This window comes from Pseudophryne corroboree, chromosome 6 (assembly GCF_028390025.1).
Source record: "Pseudophryne corroboree isolate aPseCor3 chromosome 6, aPseCor3.hap2, whole genome shotgun sequence".
Classification (NCBI taxonomy): Eukaryota; Metazoa; Chordata; class Amphibia; order Anura; family Myobatrachidae; genus Pseudophryne; species Pseudophryne corroboree.
Genome location: NC_086449.1, coordinates 382,669,304 through 382,686,025, shown reverse-complemented (window position 1 = coordinate 382,686,025; position 16,722 = coordinate 382,669,304). Strand labels below are relative to the sequence as shown.

General features: G+C 44.2%; 1 protein-coding gene across 1 annotated transcript in view; it reads right to left on the bottom strand.

Annotated features, from left to right (window-relative positions):
* The window catches only part of CHCHD3 (coiled-coil-helix-coiled-coil-helix domain containing 3), a 623,849-nt gene that overhangs the window by 135,656 nt on the left and 471,471 nt on the right, over window positions 1-16,722 (bottom strand). The window contains exon 6 of the mRNA XM_063926761.1: window positions 1,837-1,907. Coding sequence (XP_063782831.1) covers window positions 1,837-1,907 — 71 coding nt within the window. The remainder of the gene's footprint in view (window positions 1-1,836; window positions 1,908-16,722) is intronic.

The following is a 16,722-nucleotide window of genomic DNA, read 5'->3' as shown; positions in this document are numbered from 1 at the left end:
CATGTACATGTTTGAATCAGACTCAAACAACTGATTGAGTGAAAATCAGAGCCTAATTGTACTTCTTGATGCAACTGTTTAGTGTGTATTAATTCTATTACTGTGTTCATTTTGTTACTGTTCTCACTTCAAAAATTGTTCAAGTATTACTAAAACAAGGTGGAAACATCTAAAATGAAACAGTTTACTGAAAAAAAAACAGCAACAAAAACTTCCTATTTAAATCCCAAAAATCTGATTTAAATCAATAAAAACCGATTTAAATCAAATAAATCTGATCTTTTTTTAAAACGGTCTCCTCTGAGGTGGCGGCCATTTTGTGAGGGACATTTTCAATAGAGCCTGCAGCGGGCAGACGGTGGCATGAGTGGCCTGCGCCCTCCCCTCTCTGTGTCTGCATACCCCTGATGGCGGGCCTGGTGATGACACCTCCCAGATGGCCAGTATTTGAGTTTGTGACATCACTCCCGATGACACGCACGTTATCAAAAATTCTTCCTTGCCCTTCATCTTTAAGGTGAGTCAGGATTCCTGTGGCTATACTGTTTGTTTGCCTGTCTCAGGAGTAATGTGCCCAACGTATTTTCCTCCAGGTACCTGAACCAGTGAGATATGCTCCTCTACGATAAATCTTTGAGCCAATCTTTTCATGCAGGCCAATATTACCAAAATTCCGGCAGGCCAATACTACCAGAATTTAGTCAAAACGACGTAGCAACATCAAATGTGTAATGTTGTCTCACATAGCGCTGAAAGCGTATTGTCTGGAAATGTTTTCCGCGCTATTTGAGAAAAGATGTGCGGCACAGCTGGATTGAATATCCGGACCAACTTTCTAAACTTTGAGGCAATTTGGGGAGCTGAAGATATTGACCTAGGACGACAAACCTTCAGCAATTAATTACTACCATGGGGTAAACATTTTCTATACCCAAGCATTTTTTATTTCCAAAATTAGCCATTTTAACTAAACCCTAGGCTACATATTGTATAGTGTGTAACCAGCTTTTGACTTTTGCTACAGTTCACAAATATTGTGCGTTCCTACCATAAACTTCTGCTGCAGTTCACCAAAATCTGACTGCCTATCTGTGACCCGTTACATTTTACCATTTGTGTGCCTGTTACATTTAAAAATGTTTGTGTCTGTCTAATTGTAACCATGCTAGGAGGTACATTTACTAAAGGTTCTAAGTTGAAAAGTGGTGTTGTTGCCAATAGCAACCAGATTCTGTCTATGATTTTCTAGAATGTAATAGAGAAATTATAGAATCTGATTGGTTGCTATGGGCAACATCATCACTTTTCAGTTTTAGAACTTTTAGTCAATTTACCCCTAAATCTGTTTAACCGAGGCCTCCAGCTCCCAATAAATAATTTGGACTGTCTTGTAGTACATTTATTCCAAACCAGGGTACATTTGCCTATTACAGTGGTTCTCAAACGGTGTGCTGTGGCATCCTGGGGTGCCGAACCACTGGTCTATTGCCATAAGATGCAGGATCAAGTTAAATAATTAAGCCTTTACAAGAGAAATGTATTAAAAGGTTGAAATTGTAAAATGGAGAGTTAGGGGAGAGTTAGGGGAGCTTTATTTTAATTGAAAAATAAAACATGAGTCAGGTTTTGTTCTTAAAACATAACAGTTCAAGGTTACAATTTCACTTTTGAATATTCTAAATTGATGGTTTATAAAATCATGTATAATGTGCGTTAGCAGGGAGGTCCTAAAAGCAAAAAGTTGCCAACCAAAACTGTAACAGCTGCATGTCCCCGACAAAGTACACTATTAACAAACTCGCCATTTTCTATCATGCATAAAATGGATGACCTTACTTGAATCTTGCCTCCACACTGTTTGCAGCTGTCTGGTACTCTTCAGTGGTCACTTTATAAAACTGAGCACTCTGTGAAAAGACAAATAAAACCAAGAATTACAAGCATTCTTCCTAGTATATCTGCATCTTTCACAACTTTATAACGAAACATCTTACCTTATAGTGGTTGTAAACAAAAGATAACATTTCTAAAGCTGCCAAAAGCCCAAATGGACACAGGAAAGCAGAGGTGCATTGTAATTGGTTTGTACCATTTCTGTGATCTGTACAACTTTCCAACAATTCCTGGCTCAGTGACACATTGTTATTGTAGTGAAGCAGGCATAATGGAACCAGTGGTGAGATAGGGATAATTGTTAGCAAACAGTATGTTTATCAAAAATGTAGTAATGTTTATAACATACAATATCACTCATCATGCTTTGTATACAATGGTAATCCTCAGCTGGAGCTCTGGGACTCAAGTATATACTTGGCTCATAGTAGGGTGAGAGCACCAACCACTTACTGTATATCATTTACGGTGAAATTACAACAAATTGACTCCAGTACTACTACTGCTGACAGACAGTAAAAGAAAGTTTAGTTTAGAATGCATTCTGACGATTCATGGCACAAATTCTAGCATCATCATGATCATTTATTTGCAAGACAAGCAAAAAAAAAATAAAAAAAAAATAAAAAAACAACTCAGCAATATTACAAAATACATGACACACTGAACACACTTAGGGGGTCAATTCATTTACACACGATTTTATACTGCACGTTATGGTGCAAGGTGCTGGCATGTATCGCCTGTATATATGATGGCCTAGAATTGTGCATGTACTAGTGCACCCATATGGAGAAGCAAGGTAGAATGCACCATGTAGGCTCAATATGGGGTGTCGCTGCTGGGGTCCAGATGCCGTCCCAATGGCACATCACACCTAAATCGCAGATCATTGAATTTCCCCCTTACTATTTTTCACAGAGTTCACAGAACACATCCATCTGCTCAAGAAAGGGTTCTCTCCTCCTTATTCAGCGCTCCTGTACTGTAATTGTACTGTACAGAGACATAGTTATAACCTCCTTGGCACTATGCTGGAAGTTCCAATTTCAAAGCACCCTTTTACATTTCTATAATGTTATCCACCTCAAAACTTCCACAAGCATTCAAAGAATAAACTCCCTTATTTTGGCCACAGACAATGGGTAATGGCCTAAAACTGGATAACTGAATATTACCCTTTCAAATCAACTGCTATCTTCATGACAAGGGACATGTCTAAAGACAGGTTTGGATTCCTTGTTTAAGAAAAGTCAGAAGCAGCCATGTTCTCAATAATTTTACACTTTTACCATCATGAGAGATATGCACAGTGACAGTAATAAAGTAATCCCCTTTATGGGGCATATTTAACAACAAATATTTGTTTCAAATCCTCCCTGAAAACACTTCCCAGTAATGGCTGCTCGTACATGTGTGGTCAGCAAACTGTGCATGCGCAATAGCACTGTGGGGTCATGGATGAGAAGTTAAGATACGGTATTGGTAATCACTTCAGTTCTAACAAATCGCAGGGAGGAGCTCCTATTTGAACCACTGTCCCTGTATGGAATTTAAAAAAAAATTGGGAGAAACTTAATAAGAGGCAATAAGAAATTCTAATGATCATTTCCAAAATCTAATCATTAATAAACATGCCCCTTAGTCTTACATTTCTCAGTTATTTCCCCAGACCTTCCCTCCCCTCACCTTATCCTCGAATTCCCATGTTAAGGCCACTTATATAAAATAATCATACAGTATATGTAGAGTATTATACTGGAAAACTAAATCTTTGATAGGATTTTTAAATAAAAACAAAACTGGTAATTGCTATGTAAGTATGGTTTTCTACATTAGTATGATATCAAGGAAAATTTGTTGTCTTTTTGCTACTGTGTTTAGCAACACCTCTTTTTGTCTTTTGTAACATACACATAGATGTCACTGTAGACAACTGAATGAATGTCTCCATTCTACAGCTTGCAATACAATTGGACAGACATTTGCCTTTAATCAGCCAAGGATATTTCTGAAAGGAATTTCACAGTGACAAAAAGGATGCCAGACACTTTCTTTCATGTTACTAATAATGTAGTTACAGAATCTGATTAAATCAACCTTTTCTGTACAGTCACCTGTGAAACATTTTCCCTATTCTTAATCTACTTTATTTTAAATATGCTGTTTACCTTATCAATAGACATGAGGTAAAGCAGCAGAAAGACTGTTGACAGGCTTCTTTTTAAAATGATGAATGACCTTCTATCATATCATACGGCACACAATGCCAGCATTTGTTACTGTATACTCTTATTAATACTGTGATTTATATTTACTTAGAAATATCAATACAGAGTAACACAACCGTTAAAGGATCAATAGTTATTTTTGTAGTATTTTCAAGCAGTTTTAGTAATAAGATAAAATTTTAGCTTCAATTCAGGTATCAACTTTTTACACTATTTCCATTACATGTATAACTGACACAAACAAAGTTAAGACATATCACTTGACTCTTCCCTGTTTAAAGTACAATAGCTGGTTTTGTGATAAAGGGGCCTTATTTTCCATTGGATGCCATGAAGAGTATCAATCTCTTCAGTGTATACCACAGCAATAAGAAATTACTTTTCAAAACAATTATTAAAAATCTGCCAGTAAGAGCTGATCCCAGCACAGACAGAATATTAAAAGTGAGAGCTTATGCTATCCCTCTGCTACTGGGTTTGGAGGCATTTTCATTTTTGCTGGTTGTAATGTGTGCCAGACTAAAGGGGTCTATTTACTATGCAGGAGTGAATTAAACGCTAGGCATCCAAGTCCCAGGGGCCCTGTGCTGAATCACATTTCCTACAGTATTTACATTCATTGTGCAGGTTAGTTCTGTTGGGATAGGGTCGGACCTGGCCCACAGGGGAACAGGGTAAACCCCCGGTGGGCCCCACTGTCTGTGGGCCCACCTCCTCCTCTAGGGATTAGGTTCTAAACTGTATACTAGTGCACTTTAACTATACATTATACATATGTTCCCTTATACTGCATAGGACTACGGGCCCAGCCCATGCACTCTCTTACAGTTAGCCAGGCCTCTGTGGTGGCTGGCCACACCTCCACTATTGCCTGGCCACACCCTTATGCATGGGCCCCTACCACTGCATTACCCCGGTGGGCCCTTCTTGCCCCAGTCCGACACTGTGTTGGGGGCACAGGTATAGCTGTGGTAGAGGCGTGCTGATAGGAAAGTCCCGCTTTTATGCACTTTACACATCTCCTGTATGTCTTAAAGTTGCAGCCACGGTTGCATGAAAGGAAATGCTCTAAGTGCTGCCCGCAGCACAGCCACTGAGAGCCAGGCTCAGGCACTGCAGGCAGGAAGAGAAATTACCAAAGTAATGTGTCTGGCGCCAGTGAAACAAGATGCTTTGCCTTCAGCTGCCGACTAAAGGGATAGTTAGTCCCTTAAATACAATAATCAGAGAAATAAATAAACAGCGCTAATAACTGGATATTGTAAAAAGAATGTCAGTATTTATTTATACATGCACTAAAATATATAAAATGTTGCAACACAGTAAACAAATCAAGATATATGGCAAGCACAGCACAGTAGGCAAGGTTATTACCACTTACAGAAGATGGAAGATTTCATATTGATAATGTCCATGGAGATGAGCCACAGTCCTTGGGATACACACAGAAATGGTTCAAGTAAATGTCCACAGTAAAAATAGGCAAGGACCTTTGTATGCTTGATTCCGGACTCAAAATAGTCCTATTGAAAGCTCCGGTCTTGCACAAACTTGTAGATAGTGGTGGGTTTTCCTTTTTGATGGTTACAGACTTCTAGGCATTACTCCAGCTGTAAATGGATTTCCAATAATGTCCAGCTCGTCTGTACCAATGCATTTCACTGTAAGCTACAGCTTTGTAAAGGTATGTATGATCAGTGCATGAATGCCATTTTAAAAGGCTGTGCTAATTGCCCATGGTTAACAGGTGATGTTAATTACAATTACAGAAATACTCTTAAAAATAATACCATATCCTGCTAAAATTAATAGTGATAAAAGGAGACAAATGTTCAAACCAAACAAAATCCCTTTTTATAACAGGATTTTAATTACCTACTGGTAAATCCTTTTCTCGTAGTCCGTAGAGGATACTGTGGATCCATTTAGTACCATGGGGTATAGACGGGTCTACTAGGAGCCATAGGCATTTTAAGAATTTGATAGTAGTGTTCAATGCTGTTTTAGCAGGCAAAACCCACCCTGCCCCTTTTGCGGCGCCCTGCTAGAACAGCCGCCCGCTTCCTGCCCTCCCGGCGTGTATAGATGCCGTGCGCATGCGCACGGCATCCATTCACGCATTGGGAGAGGGCTGGGGGAAGCCCAGCACCGACGGAGGTGCTGGGCACGCCCCCAACAGTGACGTCGCCGGCCACAGACGCTCTCTATAGTAGCGTCTGTGGGCCGCCCGCCCCTAAAATGACGTAGGCATGGCCACGCCCCCTAATTTACGTGACCACGCCCCCGTTTCGGGTGCGCGCGCACATGTGCCCCCGGAGTCCGGCGCCCTGCCCCTTTTCACTCCTAGAGTGAACACTATGATAGTGTGGGCAGGCTCCTCCCTCTATGCCCCTCCTACCAGTCTAGGAAACTGCCCGAGGAGACGGACATACTTTGAGAGAAGGATTTAAAAGGATAGTGGTGAGATTTTGAACCAGCACACACAAACAAGAGGAAAGCCATGTTAACTAATCTTTGAACAGGAACAGCAACGGATGAACCAAACAATACTTAACCAAGTAACAGTGCAGGACAAACGAAGCATTGGACGGGTGCCCAGTATCAGACTACGAGAAAAGGATTTACCGGTAGGTCATTTAAATGCTATTTTCTCTTACATCCTAGAGGATACTGAGGATCCATTTAGTACCATGGGGAAGTACCAAAGCTCCCAAACCGGGTGATAGAGTTCTGAGGGTCCTGCAGAACTGATTGACCAAACTTAAGGTCCTCAGAGGCCAAGGTATCGAACTTGTAAAACTTTGCGAACGTGTTTGAACATGACCAAGTAGCTGCTCGGCAGAGCTGTAAAGCCGAGACACCACGGGCAGCCGTCCAAGACGAACCCACCGACCTAGTAGAGTGGGGCTGTACAGATTTTGGAACCGGCAAGCCAGCCGTGGAATAAGCATGCTGGATAGTGAGCTTGATCCAGCATGCAATAGACTGCTTTGAAGCAGGACACCCAATCTTATTGGGATCGTAAAGAACAAACAGAGAGTCCGATTTCCTGTGACGAACCATTCTCTTCACATACAGCTTCAAAGCTGTCACAACATCCAAAGACTTTGAAGTAACAGGCATCGGTCACAACTGGAACCACAATTGGTTGGTTTATGTGAAACGCCGACACCACCTCAGGAAGAAATTGCTGATGAGTCCTGAGTTCAGCTCTGTCTTCATGGAAGATTAAATAGGGATTCTTGTGAGACAACGCCCCCAGTTCCAACACAAGTCTTGCAGAAGCCAAGGCCTACAGTGTGACCGTCTTCCACATAAGATATTTTACATCTACCTCCTGTAAAGGTTCAAACCAGTCTGATTGGAGGAACTGCAGCACCAAATTGAGATCCCAAGGTGCTGTGGGAGGCACAAAGAGAGGCTGGATGTGCAGAATCCCTTTCAGGAACGTCTGCGCCTCAGGAAGAGACGCCAATTGTTTCTGAAATAAAATGGACAAGGCCGAAATCTGGACCTTTACGGAGCCCAGACGTAGGCCCACATCCACACCGACTGCAGAAAAAGCAGGAAACGTTCCAGATGAAATTGCACAGCAGAAAATTTTCTGCTCTCACGCCAAGAGACTTATTTCTTCCAAATACGCTGGTAATGTTTAGACGTTACCCCCTTCCTGGCTTTGATCATAGTCGGGATGACCTTGTCAGGAATCCCTCTCCTGGTTAGAAACCGCCGTTCAACCTCCATGCCGTCAAACAAAGCCATGTCAAGTCTTGATAGACAAACGGCCACTGCTGCAGGAGATCTTCGCGAAGAGGTAGAGGCCACGGATCTTCCAGGAGCATCTCCAGAAGGTCCGCATACCAGGCCCTTCTTGGCCAATCCGGAACAATGAGAATTGCTTGAACTTTTCCCCTTTTTATTCTTTTTAGAATTCTTGGGATCAGAGGAAGTGGAGGGAACACGTACACCATCTGATAGACCCATGGAGTTGTCAGTGTCCACTGTCACTGCCTGTGGGTCTGTCGACCTGGAACAATACCGCTTGAGCTTCTTGTTGAGACGAGAGGCCATTATGTTGATTTGTGGATGTCCCCATCGACGTGTCAAGCACCTGAACACCTCCGGGTGAAGGCCTCAGTCCCCCGGGTACAGGTCATGTCTGCTGAGGAAGTCTGCTTCCCAGTTGTCTACTCCCGGAATGAAGACTATCGACAATGCCACAGCGTGTTTTTCTACCCAGAGGAGAATTTTTGACACCTCTGACATTGCTGCTCTGCTCTTCATTCCTCCCTGTCGGTTTATGTACGTTACTGCTGTCACATTGTCCGAATGAACCTGAATGGCCCAATCTTGAAGAAGATACGAGGCTTGCAGAAGGGCGTTTTATACAGCCCTGAGTTACAGAATGTTGATTGGAAGGATGACTTCCTGACTTGACCATCTTCCTTGAAACTGTACCCCCTGGGTGACCGCTCACCAACCTCTGAGGCTTGCATCTGTAGTTAGCAGAATCCAATTTTGAATCCCGAACCTTCGGCCCTCAATTAGGTGAGAAGTCTGTAGCCACCACAGAAGGGAGATCCTGGCCTTTGGCGACAGACGGATCCTCTGGTAAATGTGAAAATGCGATCCAGACAATTTGTCTAACAGATCCAGCTGGAAGGGCCTCGCATGAAACCTTCCGTACTTAAGTGCCTCATAAGAGGCCACCATTTTACCCAGAAGGCGAATGCAAAGATGCACCGATATTCGGGTTGGCTTCAGGACATCCCGTACTATCGACTGGATTACCAATGCCTTTTCTAATGGAAGAAAAACATTCTGCGACTCTGTGTCCAGTATCATTCCAAGAAATGGGAGCCTCCGAGTTGGCTCTAAATGAGATTTTGGAAGATTTAGAATCCACCCGTGATCCAGTAGTCTGGTTATGAGACCAATGCTGTCGAACAACGTTTCCCTGGACGGTGCCATTATCAGAAGATCGTCCAGGTATGGAATAATGTTCACTCCCTGCTTGCGAAGGAGAAACCTCATCTCTGCTATCACCTTGGTGAAAACCCTCGGTGCTGTGGAGAGACCAAATGGCAGGGCCTGGAACTGTAGTGACAGTCCTGTAGTGCAAAGTGTAGATAAGCTTGGTGAGGCGGCCAGATCAGAATGTGAAGGTACGCATCCCTGATATTCAGAGACACAAGAAATTCCCCCTCCTCCAGACATGAGATCACCGCTCTCAGAGACTCCATCTTGAATTTGAACACTCGTAAGTACGGGTTCAACGATTTTAGATTCAAAATCAGTCTCACCGAACCGTCCGGTTTCGGTACTACAAACAAGTTTGAATAGTGCCACTTGTTGCGCAGATGAGGTGGAACTGAAACAATGACCTGAGTTAGTACCAGTTTTTGAATGTCATCCTGTAAGGTTATACTTGCCTCTTGTGAAGCTGGTAAGACTGATTTGAAGAATCTGTGAGGTGGGAGTTCCTGGAACTTCAGTCTGTATCCCTGGGAAATAAGATCTATGACCCAGGGATCCTGGCATGATGTTGTCCAGAAGTGACTGAAATTACTTAGTCAGGCTCCCACCTGCCAGTTTTCCAGGCCACGCGGTACACTGTCATGCAGAAGGCTTCGAGGAAGCAGAACTGGAGCTCTGTTCCTGAGAACCGGCAGTTGCTGGTTTGCGTGGTCTACCTCTAGCGCCTCTGTTGGCAGTAAAAGATCCTCTGACCTTGCCCTTAAACTTGGCAGTCCGAAAGGACTGTAGGGTAGGTCCTGAGTAGGTCTTCCTGGTTGGGGGAGCTGCAGAAGGAAGATATGTGGACTTACCCACCGTAGCTTTGTAGATCCATTTGTCCAGTTCATCTCCAAAAAAGGCCTCTCCTGTGAAGGGTAGGCCTTCCACGCCGTTCCTGGAGTCCGCGTTCGCAGTCCACTGGTGTAACCATGAGCCCCTGCGTGCTGACACTGCCATAGCAGTGGTGCGTGCATTAAGCAAACCTACTTCTTTTATGGCTTCCACCATAAAGTTCATGCTATAGTTGGTCTCTGAGCCACCCCAGCCGCTGTGTACAAGGATTTGAGTGTAGTCTCAATCTTATGATCATCAAAGTCCTTCTGCACCAGGAACGGGTAACACAATCTTCCGTGAAACCTGGACACAGATTCATCCACTATTGGTGGACTTTCCCATTTTTTCCTATACTCAGGAGGAAAAGGAAAAGATGAGAGTAACCTTTTAGGGATTTGAAATTACTTATCAGGATTTACCCACGGTTCTTTAAACAGAGTATTCAATTCCTTTGACACAGGAAAAGTGACTGAGGACTTCTTTTTTACATTAAAATAAGATTCCTCATACTCCTCTATCACCTTATCAGGAATTTGTAGCACATCTCTGATAGCCTCTATAAGAGCCTGTATTCCCTGTGACAGGACAGCGTACCACCCTTCTGAATCCACCTCCCCCTCCTCCATGTCTGATCCCTCAGAGTCAGACTGCAGGATATGGGGCAGAGTTCGTTTCTGTGGTCAAATGGCAAGGGACTGAGACGCTTGTTTGGGGACTGAGTCTCTGTTCAAAATCTCATCTACAGACTGTCTTAAGTATTGTGTCTCTTTCTCATTGCGGGACAATCTATTAGAGATATTTGAAATCATTCCTTTGAGGGAATCCAGCCACACTGGTTCAGCCCCGCTAGCCTGAGAAGGTGCACTACACTGGGTACACCGTAGTGAGCTCCCTGAGAAAGAGGAACACTCCGCCGTACATTAAACACACTCTTTGCCTGACATAATGTAAATATGACAGCACACACACACAGGAAAGGTTAAAAGCACAATTAACCCACAAAGATCCCTTCCAGAGAGACACAGAGTATTTTGGAGCCAGCCCACAGCTCCCTTGACGCAAATGCCAATATTAGCCGGGTCGCAGACTAAGTACACAGATTGGGGACTTAGTACGCTAATATCGCTCCCCCCCTGCTATGACCCCCTGGTACCGCTGAGGTAATCTGGAGTCACACCTGAGGAGCTGCACGTCCCTGTCAGGCAGCGTCTATGTCCACTGCATAGGGAAAATGGCGCTGGTGAGCTGCTGGATCCTCTCACAGCGAAGCCCCGCCCCTTCAATGGCGCGCGGTCTTCTCGCTTTTTTTTACACTGGCTGAGGAAATTGTTGTGCTTAAAATGGAGCAGAACCGTTTTAAGCCTGTGTTTGCCAGTTTGGGTACTATGTACAGTGTACTGAAACACAGCTGTGTACTGTGTCTGGAGATGCAAATCGCCCCACTTAGAAGCATCTCCGTACCCTCGCACCACCATAATGGCCAGCGACCCGCTAGCTGGGATGCCGGCTTAGTACTTACCACTCTTCTATTTTCTGGCTCTGTTAGGGGTGGCGGCATGCTGCAAGAATGTACGCTTGTCGTGGTGGGGCTTGCGTATAGTTCCCTCAGGATCTTAGTGTCCTGTCTGCGGGGAACGGGACCATTAACCCTTCAAGAGGTTGGGCCCCCCGCTCCCCCTCTCCTCTAAATCCCACGAAGGAGAAAGGCTGGTGCCATCCAGACCTGCCTGAAAATAAACAGAAAAATAAATGCAGAAACTCTTCAGGAGCTTCCGTAAGCGTGACCGGCTCCCCCGGGCACATTTTCTATACTGAGTTTGGTAGGAGGGGCATAGAGAGAGAAGCCAGCCCACACTATCAAATTCTTAAAGTGCCCATGGATCCTTGTGGACCCATCTATACCCCATGGTACTAAATGGATCCCCAGTATCCTCTAGGACGTAAGAGAATTTTTTTTTTCTAATAAACAGAAAGTATATTTCATATATAGGGCAACACGAACATGTGACTGCATATAATGACTTCCTGTATTTGGAACGCATCCCCTCATTCATTGGGTACGCTCCCGGAAGTCTGTGGTCACATGACTGGGTGTTAGTGTTATTCGTGGTCATGTGATAGCTATCATCACAGGCTCCCGGAAGTAAGTCACCGGCGTCCGGTCTGATGCGATCCAAACACGCCATGATCACCTGACTGGACCACGATGACCTCACTCGCCACGTGACCGGGACCTCCGCGAATCGCGGCACGGTCATCGTGCTCACCCTTCCAGAGTGACCCAACCCACGGTCATGTGACTGACTCCTAAGTTTCAGGAAGTCAAAATCCAGCGATCATGTGTCTAAATCACATGATTGTATGGTCCAATCCATACCCACATTCTGAATCTATGTTGACACTTCACTTAAACAGGAGCCCTAGTTATGTATAAATTAAACAACATTAACAAATGGACATATATCAATTCATCAATCACGTTAATATGTATCACATATCCCAATGAGGTAAGTATACAAGTACATTAATTAAAATCTCATTTGAACGATTTTGGGTGGTATTTAATTGTTTGAGTAGTCTATATGTTTGTTTAAGAGGTTTAAGAGCAACATTTTAGGTTTCTCTTGCACAGTATAAATGCAACTAAATTAACTAATACCTCTTTAGGAACAAATTTTGTGGGTCGCAGCCGAGAGCCTGTCATGTGTGCTACCTGGCTGTGTTCTGCGTCAAGCCCCTTTCACATCGCATCTGCCAACCTGGCTTATTGCCGGGTTGGTGACGTCGCTGATGACACGGTGGGGGCTGCGCTTGTAGATGCGACCTGGCTACCGTTTATACAGCAGAGTTTCCGGGTTGAACACATGTTCAGCCCTGCAAACTACCAGAGTTGGAATACCTGGTCACTCGACCCGGATTATTCCAACTCTGCCCTTTTACACCAACCAGCAATATGGGTTATGCACGCTTATGTGCAATAACCCGTGTTATACTGTATGCTGGCGGTGTAAAAGAGGTATAAATACAAACAATAAGGGCCACCAATAAGGAGGGACTGCCAGGCCCGGACAGTTTCAAAGACTCCTTCCGCGTGCCCGTCTGCTTGCTGCAACAAAGTGTGCCTTGTATGGCTGCAGAGCGAGTGAGTGTGCCTTGTATGGCTGCAGAGCGAGTGAGTGTGCCTTGTATGGCTGCAGAGCGAGTGAGCGTGCCTTGTATGGCTGCAGAGCGAGTGAGCGTGCCTTGTATGGCTGCAGAGCGAGTGAGTGTGCCTTGTATGGCTGCAGAGCGAGTGAGTGTGCCTTGCATGGCTGCAGAGCGAGTGAGTGTGCCAGCGTGCGCGCGTGCACGGCTGCAGAGCGTGTGTGCCTTGCGTGGCTGCAGAGCGTGCACGGCTGCAGAGCGTGCGTGGCTGCAGTGTGTGTGTGTGTTTGTGTGCACGGCTGCAGTGTGTGTGTGTTTGTGTGCATGGCTTCAGTGTGTGTGTGTGTGTGTGCATGGCTGCATAGTATGCGTGTATGTGTGCATGGCTGCAGAGTATGTGTGTATGTGTGCATGGCTGCAGAGTATGTGTGTATGTGTGCATGGCTGCAGAGTATGTGTGTATGGCTGCAGTGTGTGTGTGCAAAGTATTTGTGTGTGCATGGCTGCAGAGTGAGTGTGTGTGTGCATGGCTGCAGAGTGTGTGTGGGTGCGTGGCTGCAGAGTGTGAGTGTGTGTGCGTGGCTGCAAAGTGAGTGAGTGTATGGCTGCAGAGTGTGTGTGTGTGTGTGCATGGCTGCAGAGTGAGAGTGTGTGTGCATGGCTGCAGAGTGAGAGTGTGTGTGCATGGCTGCAGTGTGAGTTTGTGTGCATGGCTGCACTGTGAGAGTGTGTGCGCATGGCTGCAGAGTGAGTGTGTGTGCGCATGGCTGCAGAGTGAGAGTGTGTGTGTGCATGGCTGCAGAGTGAGAGTGTGTGTGTGCATGGCTGCAGAGTGAGAGTGTGTGTATGGCTGCAGAGTGTGTGTGTGTGGCTGCAGTGTGTGTGTGTGTGTGCATGGCTGCAGAGTGAGTGTGTGTGTGCATGGCTGCAGTGTGAGTGTGTGTGTGTGCATGGCTGCAGTGTGTGTGTGTGCATGGCTGCAGAGTGAGTGTGTGTGTGCATGGCTGCAGTGTGAGTGTGTGTGTGCATGGCTGCAGTGTGAGTGTGTGTGTGCATGGCTGCAGTGTAAGAGTGTGTGTGTGTATGGCTGCAGAGTGTGTGTGGGTGCGTGGCTGCATAGTGTGAGTGTGTGTGCATGGCTGCAAAGTGAGTGAGCGTGTGCATGGCTTCAGAGTGTGTGTATGTGTGTATTGCTGCAGAGTGAGAGTGTGTGTGCATGGCTGCAGAGTGTATGTGCGTGCACGGCTGCAGAGTGTGCGTGCACGGCTGCAGAGTGTGTGTGTGTGTGCGCATGTATGGCTGCGCTGAGCATAGCTGCAGAGTGAGTATGTGCATGGCTGCAGATGAAAACAGATCAGAATAAGCCACAGAAAGGAATGCTTAAGGGGGGTACACTCAGAGATATGTGCTTAAAATCTAAGCAATCTGACTAGATGACTTAGAAGTTAAGCACGGACCTCTCCGTGTGTATGCCCCACAGCGATAGCTATTTGCTGCCCCACACTTTGCTATCGCCGGTACTAGATTGCCAGGCACAATCTGGCACATCGCTCATTTCACCACTGGGTGAAATGAGCGTTCCGCCTCGCTCAGCCCACATCGTGCTGTGTGTTGAACGGGGGAGAGATATGAGCTGAGCGTTCGTGCTAGATTGCTCAGCACACATCTCTGGGGAAATCTCCCCATGCGTACTGGCCATTAGGATTTTCTCAGTTTGACTTTGCTTTGTGATATAGAGTAAATGACATCAAAGAAGCAAAATCACCTCAATAAGTTTGAAGAAGGCCACACAAACAAGGATATCTGGGTACAGCTAATATTATGCCCATGAATGATCATCTGATATCTTCTAACATCTAATATGACTCAACAGCCGGTCATAAACGGCAATCTTGTCGCTAAATCCAATCATCAAACAATAAAATCTATGGTCAAACGTTTCCGTCTCGTAGAACCCCAAGTTGTACATACCTAACAGTGAGGTAATGCACCCAGACTATCTGCCTAATTTGTTTGAAGCTATATACAAAAAGCATATATCATTTCTTTTGATTGTATTTTATGTTTTAAAAGTTATATTAAGTTATTACTTAGGTTTGATGTTTTTGGCCACAATGAAGCAATTCGTATGGCGTCGGGCAGGAGACTTGATCCCTCTTCCAGAAGGTCAGGAGCACCAACCGATTTTCGGAAGCCTCCAGGCCATTCCGGGAGAGCAGGCAAGTATGTGCTGATAACATATTGCAAATCCAAAATTGTAAGCATTTTTTATACGGTGTAAATTTAAGAGAAGCAAAAATGTTGAGCCACAAAAAACACAAAACAAGGTTAGTTGCTGTTTCATAGTATAACTACAAATTAACATAAATACTGCTTCAAATGTTTGAGAATAGTTTAGAGTTTTCTAACACATCAGTAACACATTGGCCAGTTGCAGACTATTCAGTTGTTGTCTAAAATAAAGATCTGCTATTACAATATAATATAGATGCAAATCAAATTCTGTGATAGGATTCCCCTGGAGCTTTGTTATTTGGAGAAAACTGATATATTGCAAAAAAAAAAAAAAAAAAAAAAAGGAATAATAATTATAGAAAGACTAAAAACATATCACTCAATGTGACAGCAGTAAAATTAGATCCCTTATGATTGAGGATTGCCCCTGGTAATTACAAAGGAAATGGGGCATATTTTGGTCAACTTAAATATTAAATTGTTGTATGAGTGATTAACATAAAAAAACCTATTCCTAAATACTTAGTAAAACTGAACCATGCAATCCACTGAATAACAACAATATCAAACGGATATATCAAGATGGATGTAACATTTTTCAGATCTCAAACAATCAACAACTTCACAATCTCTTAGTGCCTAGATATAGGGGGGTATTCAATTTTCGCCTGTTTTTAGGGCGAATGTATTCAATGACCGTGCCGTTTTTTTGAGCGGGTGAAAAATCCAGCATTGGTGAAAACCATGTGTATCAGCGAATTCGCCGGCCATACACGTGTTTTGGCGAAATTGCGGGCGTTTTGCATGTTTTTGGCACAATTTTCGCCCATGCCGATACAACAAAAAAGTAAAACGGCAAAATGGGCGAAAATGGATTAAAAAAAGGGACATAACGCCTGCATTTGAATACCCTGTGTCGAATTAGCACCGTTTTTTCGGCCAGTCGAAAAAACAGCACTTAATTGAATACCCCCAATAGACTAGATAGTTATGTTGCTGTTTCTTTTAGATAGAAGCTCTTGGGGGGAAATGTAATACGATCAGAGTTTGCAGAGGTCCGGGATTTCGGACTAAATTGAATGAATTTTTAAAGCGGCAATCATTTACAAGGCAAAACAAACCTGGTATTTCTTTGTAAATGATTGCCATTTTAAAAATATTTGCAATATCGGACAAAGGCCCTCATTCCGAGTTGTTCGCTCGCTAGCCGCTTTTCTTAGCAGTGCACACGCTAAGCCGCCGCCCTCTGGGAGTGAATCTTAGCTTAGCAGAATTGCGAACGAAAGATTCACAAAATTGCTAATAGAAATTTCTTAGCAGTTTCTGAGTAGCTCGAGACTTACTCTGCCACTGCGATCAGTTCAGTCAG